Source organism: Anneissia japonica, unplaced genomic scaffold, assembly GCF_011630105.1.
Source record: "Anneissia japonica isolate Jap-2015-1 unplaced genomic scaffold, ASM1163010v1 scaffold4988_len2956909_cov206, whole genome shotgun sequence".
NCBI classification, from domain to species: domain Eukaryota; kingdom Metazoa; phylum Echinodermata; class Crinoidea; order Comatulida; family Comatulidae; genus Anneissia; species Anneissia japonica.
This window is the reverse complement of record NW_022696345.1, coordinates 858,467-870,029: the sequence shown is the minus strand read 5'-3', so window position 1 is coordinate 870,029 and position 11,563 is coordinate 858,467. Positions and strand designations below refer to the sequence as shown.

At 32.4% G+C, this 11,563-nt stretch overlaps 1 protein-coding gene across 1 annotated transcript in view; it reads right to left on the bottom strand.

Annotated features, from left to right (window-relative positions):
• Window positions 1–375: 375 nt before the first annotated feature.
• Window positions 376–11,563, bottom strand: part of LOC117101814 (ephrin type-B receptor 1-B-like) — a 49,349-nt gene continuing 38,161 nt past the window's right edge. The window contains exons 6-16 of the mRNA XM_033241899.1: window positions 9,732–9,964; window positions 7,791–7,854; window positions 7,031–7,145; window positions 6,310–6,371; window positions 5,482–5,616; window positions 5,085–5,270; window positions 4,718–4,779; window positions 4,150–4,350; window positions 3,654–3,806; window positions 3,279–3,466; window positions 376–2,618 (exon numbers count right to left, since the gene is read on the bottom strand). Coding sequence (XP_033097790.1) covers window positions 2,360–2,618; window positions 3,279–3,466; window positions 3,654–3,806; window positions 4,150–4,350; window positions 4,718–4,779; window positions 5,085–5,270; window positions 5,482–5,616; window positions 6,310–6,371; window positions 7,031–7,145; window positions 7,791–7,854; window positions 9,732–9,964 — 1,658 coding nt within the window. The 3' untranslated portion in view covers window positions 376–2,359. The remainder of the gene's footprint in view (window positions 2,619–3,278; window positions 3,467–3,653; window positions 3,807–4,149; window positions 4,351–4,717; window positions 4,780–5,084; window positions 5,271–5,481; window positions 5,617–6,309; window positions 6,372–7,030; window positions 7,146–7,790; window positions 7,855–9,731; window positions 9,965–11,563) is intronic.

Here is an 11,563-nt window from a genome sequence, read left to right as displayed (position 1 = left end):
ACATCAAAGACAATAAGTTTTATTTTCTATGGTACAATACAGAAGTTAATTATATCTCTATTATTGCCGAAAATTGCAGATAAAAGATCTTGATGATGTGATGATGATGAATTTTACTATGTAAGAGTATCATTCCAGCCATCTTGAGGTATTATTTTCTTTCCTCAGCCCATGGTGGGGCTGAGGTGGGTATGACTCTCTCCCGTCCCACTCTTATAATGGCCAGACCACTTGCAAAATGCTTCCGACGGTAGGTAAGAAAAAAATCAAGATACGACACGTATCACTTTTTATTCATCATGTATTTTTTATTTTTTGTTATATATACAAATTAGTTTTCTTTATAAAATGACAACTTTTCTTACATGAAAAACAATAAATGTAGTTATTGCAAATAATTCTTTAATGTTGTGTGAGCCTGATAACATAAAGAATGCAACAATGCAATCAGTTTAAAAAAATAAGACAAAAAACAAAAGGAATTTAATGATTCCTCATAGGAACAGTAACGATGAATTCATATAGTAATATTAATCATCATAATAATATTTCAGATATAAAAAATCTGATTACAATCAGTAATTCATGAATATCAAAACTCTTCAAAATTGATCATATCAATATTAGCTGATACGAGAGAAGTAATGATGTCACAAAGTTTTCTGTGCATGCAACGATATTGAGTTCTCATCATTTGATTTCTAGGATGAGGTTTGACCCAAATCTATGTTTTGCAGAGAACACAGGATGTACATGGGCGAGTGAACCCATCCCACCTGGCCTAGCCTAGCCTGGACTAGCCTAGCCATTGGGTTCAATCTGTCGCACAAAACAAAAGCACCCTGTTGACAATGAAGGAATATCTCCATGACAACCGAGCTCATAACCTGATCCCTTTACATAAAGCCTACCCTTTACAACGCTACTATACATCAACACATGTCAAGCGTTATTTTTTTTTCAGTCATTCCAGCTTTACATAAAGCCCTTTATAACTTTATAACAATTTAAAAGACTGTCTGTGAAGCAATTGTCTTTTCTTAACAATCACCCTTTCAAGAAATGTAAACTGGATTAAAATAAATTTTAAATAAATCAAAAGTTGCTTTAAATATAAATCAATATGTACATTACTTAAGTATCTTATAGGCTGATAACGACTGATAACATTTAAAAATTAATGGCTTACACAATCTGTAGGCTCATTTACATACTGTAATTTGTCATGAATATTCATATAATTTCCACATATATGTATACTGACAGTATAAAACTGCATGGAATATTCTATGGGTTCCAATCATCTGTTTACTAGTTAACTATATTAGACCATGTGACCAGGACCAATACAATATAAAGACAGACTGCAGGTTTCCCATTTATTAAGTCTATTAATATTATTTATTGTTCTTTCTAACCTATGTGTTTGTTGTCTAAAAATTCATCTCACCTATCTTCCAATTATAACTAAGAAGACAGCTGATCAACAGTGAATATTTATACATATATTTGCAACTTAATAATAATACATATCTAAAAGTTTTTAACAGCTTATAAAAAATGAATTAATGCATTTATACAGGGCAATATAATAATACTTTAATCTTTTACTTACAAGTTTGTACAAAATTAACAAATCTAAGATCGGTGGTGATAAAATGGTAAATTTTTTTGTTAAAAGAAAATATAGTTACATGATACTGTATCTATCAACCTTGTTCTTAATCTCTCTAATTCTAATTAGCCTAACCAAGGCTTAAACATACATAGCATTTGTTGTAATACTTATAAATATGTAAATACTTACTCATGAATATACAATTTTCATGAATATGTATCATAAATATTTTGTTCAGATTAAAAGGAGCAGCTCTCTTACGACCTATCGTAAAGTTGTGTTGGATCACTTATATTTTCTGCACCATATTTAAATGCGGGCGCCATGCACGAAACATGACCACTTTTGATCATCAATCTCAAGCTTGGGAAGTGGATTTTTTTTTTTCCTGATGTGAAAATTTACAATATTTTTATGCCAGCACTGAATTCAGGGGCGGTTTTCAGGGTTAGTTTTCACCATTTTACAGCTCCATATATACCTCAAACATGGACACCCCATTATGTGACAGCCAATCAAACACACACTGTGTTTGATAACATAGAATACACAGTACCAGACATACTAGTATAACCACAGTTTAATGACATCAGCTCATAGCTATAAAAATCTATGCTTTTTGCACAAGGTGAAATTAAAAAAAAGTTGCAGCTATAATTATTTGCAAAGCTAAAAGCATTAATTTGCATAAGTTGAAAGGTCACTAGGATGCTCATTTACATATTGCTGGAGTTGTATTATTTAAACGAACGTTGCTTGGGATAATATTAACTGTTGTCGTAGAAGCTCTATGTTTTTCATGATTTTCTTCTGATGTCCAAGAAGTACGATGCCCATCCGCGTCAGGTCCGCTGTGGATAGTCGCGCGATATCTTCTAATCTATGATAGCCTGCTTCAATAAAGGTGTTCTTGTAACGACCCATCTTGATTCCTTCCAGCCATTCTGGGACTGAGTGGAATTGGGAAAGACTGGGAATTATTGGATCTAATGGATCATCTCTGTAAAGAAGAAAACAAACTTGTTTGAAGGATGAATATAAATTTAAAAGGCAATTCCCTTGTGTTTAATGGTAGAGTCCAATGCTACTATTTAATTACACCACAAGGCCAAATGTAACACAATTAACTTAACCCTAATGAGAGATAAGTATGTGAATAGGACAAAAAAAAAGGCACATCAATAGTGGGCAAGTCCTCACAGCAAAAAGTTCTTCTTAACAATTAACCAGCAATCAATAGTCTTAATCTAATCCAATCACAAGAAAAAGAACATAAGAAACAGGCTAATTAGAAATAGATAGCCAAATTACAAAGGCCTGGGATAAAAAAGCCCTCAAATTATTATCAGTCACAATAGTTATTAGATTGTCAGGCCTGAAACACCAAATAAAATCTAAGGCCAGGGGTTGAATGCCGTTCTGGCACCTTTTTTGATAACAAAATTGTGAAAAGCCTTGATCGAATCTCTCTCAATGTTAACATGATAAACGATTGCTTGTTATTTTCAAAATTTAAGTAGCGATAGCAAAAGAATGTCTATACATTAATACACTATACAATATATTTAGATTATTAACAAAAAAGAAGATTATAATTGTAATTAAGGCACAAAATTATGTGTCTTAACTAATAAAATAAAAGACTTAAGTAAGTACAAACCTTGGACGGGCTTTGGTTTGTAACATTGAAGGATTCTTCATCATTCTATCGATAGAGGACACCATACTGGAGAAAGTAGGCCGCTGCAGTCGATCACGTTCCCAGCAGTCAAGCATTAATTCATAGATGCATTCTGGGCATTCCATAGGGGGCGGTAAACAGTATCCCTTCTGAACAGCATCTATCACCTTCAAAGAAAAAGAACAAGAATAATTATACTATTATATTTATATTTATTTTACATTCAATAACAAAAATGAGACATAAATAATTTACATATAAAAATTAAGAATTAAATCATTATGAGTCATTATCCCTATGATTATAATCATTATTTGAATTGGTATTATCTTAAGTATCACTCTCGTAACTTACATTATGGTTCCCCCAGTTCCAATAGGGTCTCTCTCCATATGACATAACCTCCCACGTGACAATCCCATAGCTCCACACATCACTGGACGACGTAAACTTCTTGTACGTAATCGCTTCAGGTGCCGTCCATCTTACTGGTATTTTTCCACCACCCTAAAAACAGAAAAAAATATAAAAATAAATTACTATAAAGTTGACAATGCCCACTATGGGAAAAAGAATCAATTAGTGAGTTCTAACAGAAAATATTTATTATCAAATTATTTAAAAATATGATTAAATTAAACAAATTAATTCAAAAATTCCAAACAAATACAAATTATCTATGATGGTAGATTGATCCTCCATGATATTTTCACCAAATTTATAGACTATAGTATATTTTGATTGTCTCTACTTAAATGCTTTGCCATTTATTCTCTATGCCTCCCATCAAAATGTTCAATTCATGCATTCATCTTTGCTTGTGATAAAATAATTAATTTTGCTCACTTACACTACTTTCATACATGCCCTCCTCCTTAATCCGTGACAGGCCAAAGTCAGCCACCCTACAGACGAGGCATTGGTCAACTAGAATGTTTCTTGCTGCCAGATCACGGTGGACGTAATTCATTTCGGACAAGTATCGCATACCACACGCAATGCCACGTAGCAAGCTAAGAAGTTGCAGCAGTGTAAATTGTCCATCATTTTCCTAAAAATTTGGAAAAAAATATAGAAATTTAGTTATTTTTAAAAATCAATAATAAATAACAATAAAGTATTATTATTACATATATATGTTAAGTTCTTTCAAAATAATTTTAAAGCACAGTTTATTAAGTTGATTTTTTATCACTGAAATAAATTATTATAAAATTTATTACAATTTTTTAGGGTGCTGGACAGGGTACATTTTGATAGATCCCTGCTCAATGACGAGGGCGTATCCCCATACTGCGGTTTGGGTGCTGGCTTCGAATTTCTTTTTTATTTTCAAGTTACATCTGCTCACTTGTTCTGCGCATAGACTCTCGTATTTTGCGCAATATAAATAACCTTTAACATGATAGAATACTCACCCTCAAAAATGAATCCAAAGCACCGTTCTCCATAAAATCTGTGACTATCATTGCAGGACGAGCTGCAGAAATAAACAGAAAATCTTTTATTAAAACAAAAAAAATGTGATATCTATTTCCAATTGTGTATTTGATAGGCATTAGTATTTTCTAAGCATTTGATATCCTGAAATTGTTATATTTTTGTGAATGCACCACTCTTGTGTGTGCCGCTGTTCCAAAGGCGTATGTTCTCAAAGTAAATAAATAAATAAATAAAATACATATATTTCTGACACATTCCATACAGTATATCAGCTTATAGGAATTTAAGAAAAAAAAACTTATGAATAAAGACTTATGAATAATTCATCACCTCATTACTTACTTTTTGTTATGACACCCATGAGTTTGATGACATTCGGGTGGTCAAACTGACCCATAATGGATGCTTCCATAAGAAAGTCAGTGCGATCTTTCTCTGAGGCACCAGGTTTTAGCATCTTAACGGCCACTTTACGTGTGTAACCATCTGGCGTTTTCATTAAACCACTACATACGTCGCCAAATTCACCTTAATTGCATGAAAGAAAATTGAAAATTGTTACAACATCTGTTTGTTAAAATGAATGCTCATAATTATATGAATATTTTTTTAGTCCAATGAATTCTTAAATACAATACTGAAGACTATAAAAAAAAAATGTAATATCTTAACCAATCAGAAGACAGAACTTGGGATGATTACATTTCAGAGAACATAAATCGATTAAAATATTTCTTACCTCCCCCAATAACAGACATTATTCGAATGTTACTAGAGTCTACTTCTGTGGTAAACTCTTGCAGAGCACGATCAGGGTCCCCGTAAGTGCTGGGGTCAATGTAGATCCTTGGTTTACAGATGTTAGGTAAAAGTACTATAGAAAAATAAAATATAAATATATAAATATCAAGATTTTATTACATTTCATTTTCAACTGTTAATCTATAAATTGAATATATACACTTCATAGATATAACTCAATGAAAAAGACGATGAGATGTCAACGACTTGTAGACTTAGAACACAGATTTTATTCAAAAAATGAATATTTCAACCCGTCCTCGGGTCTTTTTCAGCATGTGTGACAAACAAAATATAAGTTGGCTATTACAATAATTATGATAAAAAGTAAAGTATAATATGATTGGTCGACATTTCAATAGAATATAATGAGCATGGCGATAGGACAAAAAAATTAAGGGGCGGAGTAAGAATATAAATAATTAACAGATCAATTAATTGGGAACTGTAATTATAATGAGGACCAACAAATCACAATCAAATGATTAAACAATTAGGCCTAGACTGGTCATTTGCAGCGGGCTTTGTGAGCAGTGCAGACAAATTCAATTCACTACATACTCAAGATAAGATGTGTATAAGAGACAGTATATATACACACTACCCCTAACTAACTCATAGGGTGAAAAATCCTTTGTCTATATTTCTCCTTAACGTCGTTAAAATTTCCCCTAAGCGGCAGTATTTTCGCCTTAAGGTATTATTTCTAACCCTTTCCATTGTTATCGTTTCCCCCTATGGTAGTATATAGTCGTATTGTTCTTACATTCTCCATTGGTGAGTGTCAGAGTATGGATACCAACATGAGCAGGTGGGGCCTCCTTCTTCCTAAAAATTCAATAAAAAAAATTAAAATTAAGAAAAAGAAATAAAATTCTGTTAGCAATTACAGCAAGTGTCTTAAAATAAAAACAAATGACATGGAAATCATCGTTGCCGTGACACATTAGATTGGAATGAGACAGGAAACCAGACATGAAAAAAAAAACCATCTCGTATATTTCCCCTCTAATGTACAAGATGTCGCTATCGTCATATTTTATTAGATAGTTAATAGAGCTATCCACTACGAGGCGTCTACTGTAGTTAAACGCTTCTAAACTACAGGATGAAGGATGCTCTTCAGGTCATCAGAACAGACAGTCTAATTCATCAACAAAAAATATATGCATTTTCATTAAGAACGCTTTTGAACCACGACGACAAATGGGAAAATATATTGCAGCTGATGTAACTATCAAGATGTTCAGTTTTGCTAAAGTTTGTCCCTAATACATCAACGGAATTTGTCTAAAAGTTTAACAATTTATCTTCAGAACCAACCGACAAGAAATCAATAAGAGAAACTTCGCATTTAATCTATCTTGGCATGTAAAAAGCATTAAAATCAATCCACAAAATTTTATATCAAATTTATTCACTGCTATTAGTGAAAGCTAAGAAAATAAAATACAAATATGTAAAGAATTAGGTATCTGAAAACTTACCGTCCTTTCCAAAACCTGAGAATGATAGCAGCTCCGAGGGCAGCAAACAACACGAACGCTGTTGACAGTACTCCCGCTAAGATACCGACATCTGTAGAATTTTGTTCTTCTATCACTAAAACAAAAACAATAAGTGGGATCTGTAAGTGCTGTAGAAAAACTACACTGAATGAACTAAAGTGACTAAACCAAATAACAAAGCAAAGGAGTGACATCAGAATAGTAAGCTTTAATATATATGGAGGGAAGGCATACAGAGAGAAACCTATCTTTATTGCCTTTTTTATTGGTAAAGCAAGACTTTCTTTATATTTTGTTTACCGAACCCGCCAACTGCAAATATTGATGATTTCAAATAAAAATCTTATTTTTGGCCAATTAGCACACCTGCCGCCATGAAGAAGTAGAAATTCCAAAAAAAAAAGTTTAAAAAAAAAAATTTTATTACACCCTCCGCTGCCTTGAAATCTCCAAAGATAAGATATGAATATTTCTTCCTAATTTGTAAATTTGAAACATTTAACCATGCATTTTTACATTCACCAATAAAATTTTATTTTTATTTTCTCCTCCATCTGGATGTTTTTGGCAAATCTATTTGTTAAAATAAGAAAACAAAATTTTATTTTTATTTTCATTGCACCCTCCTCCGATGATCTTAAAAAAATTAGTACATGAAACAAGGAATAAAAAGTGTCGCCTAAGTTGTAATTTTGTTTTAGTAAGTGATACTTAAAATAAGTTGAACATAATTACTTACCTAATGTACTTCCCATTATTGGGTAGCTGTAAGAGCCAAAACCAGCTTCAGTTCTTGCTCGTACCTACAAAGAAAAGAAAATGTGTAAAACTAATTACGGTAAATTGAAACTAAAATATTTGTCAAACAAGCCAATCTAGGAAATAAATCGGTATATTATAAAAACAGATTTTGTCAATATTAAGTTTCAAAAATCCTTTTCTATGAAAACAAACAGAATTTATGTAATAATTCAGTAAGTATTTACTTTGCGTATATAGCCAAACATACTACAAGCTAAATTGGTTTTCAACAGATTAAAAAATTTGAGTGTCTTATAAATGAGAAAAACAATTTGGATTTTTATTAATCACTCTAAGAAAGAGTCACCTACTTCAGATGAACTCAACTTGGCATCTTAAGAAGATTCATTTATCAAAATACGTCATGATTTTTTATTTCCATTCCTTGCTTTTCTTTTTTTATTTCCATTCATAAAACAAGACATTCAATCTCTTTTTACGATTACAAATGTGTCTCTTCTACGATGTGATCTATGGGTCCTTTTAAGGGTTCATCATAAGGGGACAAACAGACCCACTGGGGACATAAAAGATTCTGTGAAACAAAGAGATGCCCTGGGGAACACTAAAATCTGGGAAACACAGAAATTCACAGGGTCGAGACACATAGTTATGGATGCAATATGTTTAAAAAAAATGGTATTTTGATGTTTACATACTTATGTAATACTTGTGATATTAAAATGTTTTTGAAACATAAGGATCTCCATATCATATATCTTTGATAATGACTCTAATCAGAACTTTGATGAAGAGAATTGTGTATATAGCAAAATACACTATTAGAATTTAGAAGAAAGTTGTATATTTTCATTATTGTAAAGTTATTTATATAAGGCTATTAAATTCAGAGTTGTTATTATCAAATAGAATCAACAGTGTGTAAAACCATGGTAAAACTGTGTATTTTGTCATTTAGTGGTTTACTGATATTGTGCCTGGTGATGAAAATGTCTTGAGGTTAACTTCACAATAAATTAGAAAGTAGTACTGGTTGCTTCAGAAGACTTGGTAATATATTAATCATTATCTGGCCATCACCAAGGACAGAAGCATCCCTAAATCAGCCAAATTTCCCAGGTGGCATGCTCCTCACAAGGTTTTTAGAGCAAGTTACACAAGGTTCCCAGAGACAAAAACCAACAAATCACAATCAAATGATTAAACAATTAGGAGTAGACTGGTCATTTGCAGCGGGCTTTGTGAGCAGTGCAGACAAATTCAATTCACTACATACTCAAGATACTTGAGCACATTTCTGTTCGCATTTTCGCATTGCTTGATCCACTTCACCGATTTACATGCGAGCATGAAAGCTGTATTCACCGGCTGGAATTATTTTAAGTGCTTTTCTGTCTTGCACTGAGCCTTTATCAAGTGTGCTCTTATCTGTTTAAGATTCTTTCACTCATCTGAAAATGGACAATGTGGATTTTTCTTCGAAAAGAAAATGAATGACAATTTTCAGGGTCAACAGCACTAATTAGCAGATTATGGTTGCTATGATACTGTCTGAACTCTGTTTAAATACTCAATGGTCCAATCAGCACTGCCAAACATAATATGCCTTAAATCCATAAGATGTAATTGCAGTTAAATTTTTAAAATGTCACTTTATGAGTAAATTTCAGTTCATGTATACTTACCCGAGTTCTTATTAACAACAGATGCGTAATTTTAGGTTTTTGAGTTGATGTATAAACATGTCTATAATCATTTATTGATGTCAAATCTGACGATAGCCTGTAGGTGAACGTTCCAGGCAATAATCTCATCGCTAAGCAGCCAGGATTAGGAAGGGCTTGGAATTTTAAGTGCATCATCTTAATTTTCATGTTCACGGTCCAAAAATCTAATCAATCATGATCAAAAAATTTACCTGGAAGATGTAGTCCGTGCCTGAAGCCAAATCCCCGATGATGACGTTTTGATGCTCTCCAATTGAAGCCGCCTTCAGACGGAACATTTCTGTGGAAAGACGCATGTACTGGATGTAGTAGCGGATCTCGTAGTCAAGAATCTCCCCATTTGGATAGAGCGGTGTCTTCCAATCTAGGGATACTGCATCGTGGTATGACATTGCTATTACGGTTTCCCGAACTGATGATGGAACTGGAAAAAATTTGGAATACATTTTAAGTTTTTTAAGTGTAATTCATTATATATAATAATAAATTTATTCAACAAAATTAAATTGAATGAATTAAGTGGCGGTCATTAAGTGGCGAGAAATGTGGCAGAACTCTCCACCAAATCTTTCATCATCTTGCTTAATATGACATAAGTGCAAGGGAATGTTTCTCTGTTACTTATTAATTATTTTATAGATCATATGGCTGGATTATACATAAACCAGATGCAATATAAAATTGAATCTTGCCTAACATCACTGTAAATCAGTAGAAAAAAGTAACAATGTCAGCTTTTATTGTTGATTACTATGCAAGCGAAGTAACCTTTGTGAACCTAGCCTAGGCTCGGCTACACTTGAGTTGGGGTAGAGTAACCGTTGTAGGCTGGTGATTAATGATCTGTGAGAGCCCTGGGTTAACTGAGGTCTACAAGCCTCAAGATATCAATGACATTACAATGGTTTTTATGATGATGATATTGGTATGAATGCAAAGTATGAAATTCTTCATGATAACCTGAAGAGGGATTAAAGATGGAATTTTGATAGTTCAGCAAAATCTGTTTTAAACTTGTTTGTTAAAATTTAAGCAATTATTATCTGTCACAGGTATAATTATAGGAAGTTCTTAAAGGGAGAGTAGTTAACAAGACCGACACAACAACTAAATGGTTCCTATAGATGAAAGTATTTTAGACAACCTGTAGGTACCTCCACTGAATCCAGCATGTGCAATTTTTTTTTAAATATTATTTGTTTTTATATATTTGTTAGTAATTATTTATTTTATTTACATTATTTGACTATAGGCTTATTAAGGCAATGTTAGCTGAAAGTAAGAAACAACAATAAAAAATATTGAAAGAAGTATTTTTAGACAGCTTACTACATATTCATCTAAAATTTACATTAAAAGATATTTTATTTGCAAGCATTACATGAAAATGGTAAATAAAGGACAGGGAAATAAAAACCAACTAAATTTTAGATACCACTCAACACACCCACATGTTTTACAGTGACAACCTGACCGCAGATATCAATGTCTAAAAACGTAGGTGCAATTTTAGAAGCGTCAAATTCCAAAATTTATAACTCATGCTTCGAGCAAATCAATATTTTCTCAATAAAGTACAACGACTTAACATGATTCTGAATAATCACTATTTTTATCTCTTCATAAATCAGTTTCATAATTTGTAGAAAAAACATAATTGGATGCATCACATAAATGTGAATGACATTGTTTTGATTTATTTCGCTGTGTACTCGACCATTTTCCTGCAGAATTCTATATATCATTACAGTGTAGGCCTCACATGTGAAAGTAGGCCTCCACTGAAACAGCTCCTTGTCAAAAATTCTACCTAATTAATATCAAATCTTTGATTTATTGGTTTAAAGGTAAAATGAACAGTTATACAGGACTCATTTAGCTTTAACTTGATGTGATATATATCTATGCCACTTGAGGTTACACAAAAGACATGCAGGCCAGAAAAATATATTTAAACATGTCGTTGTAACCTGGTTTAGTAGAGTATATATGGCTAGGTGTTGAGTTTTTATGAGAAAAATTC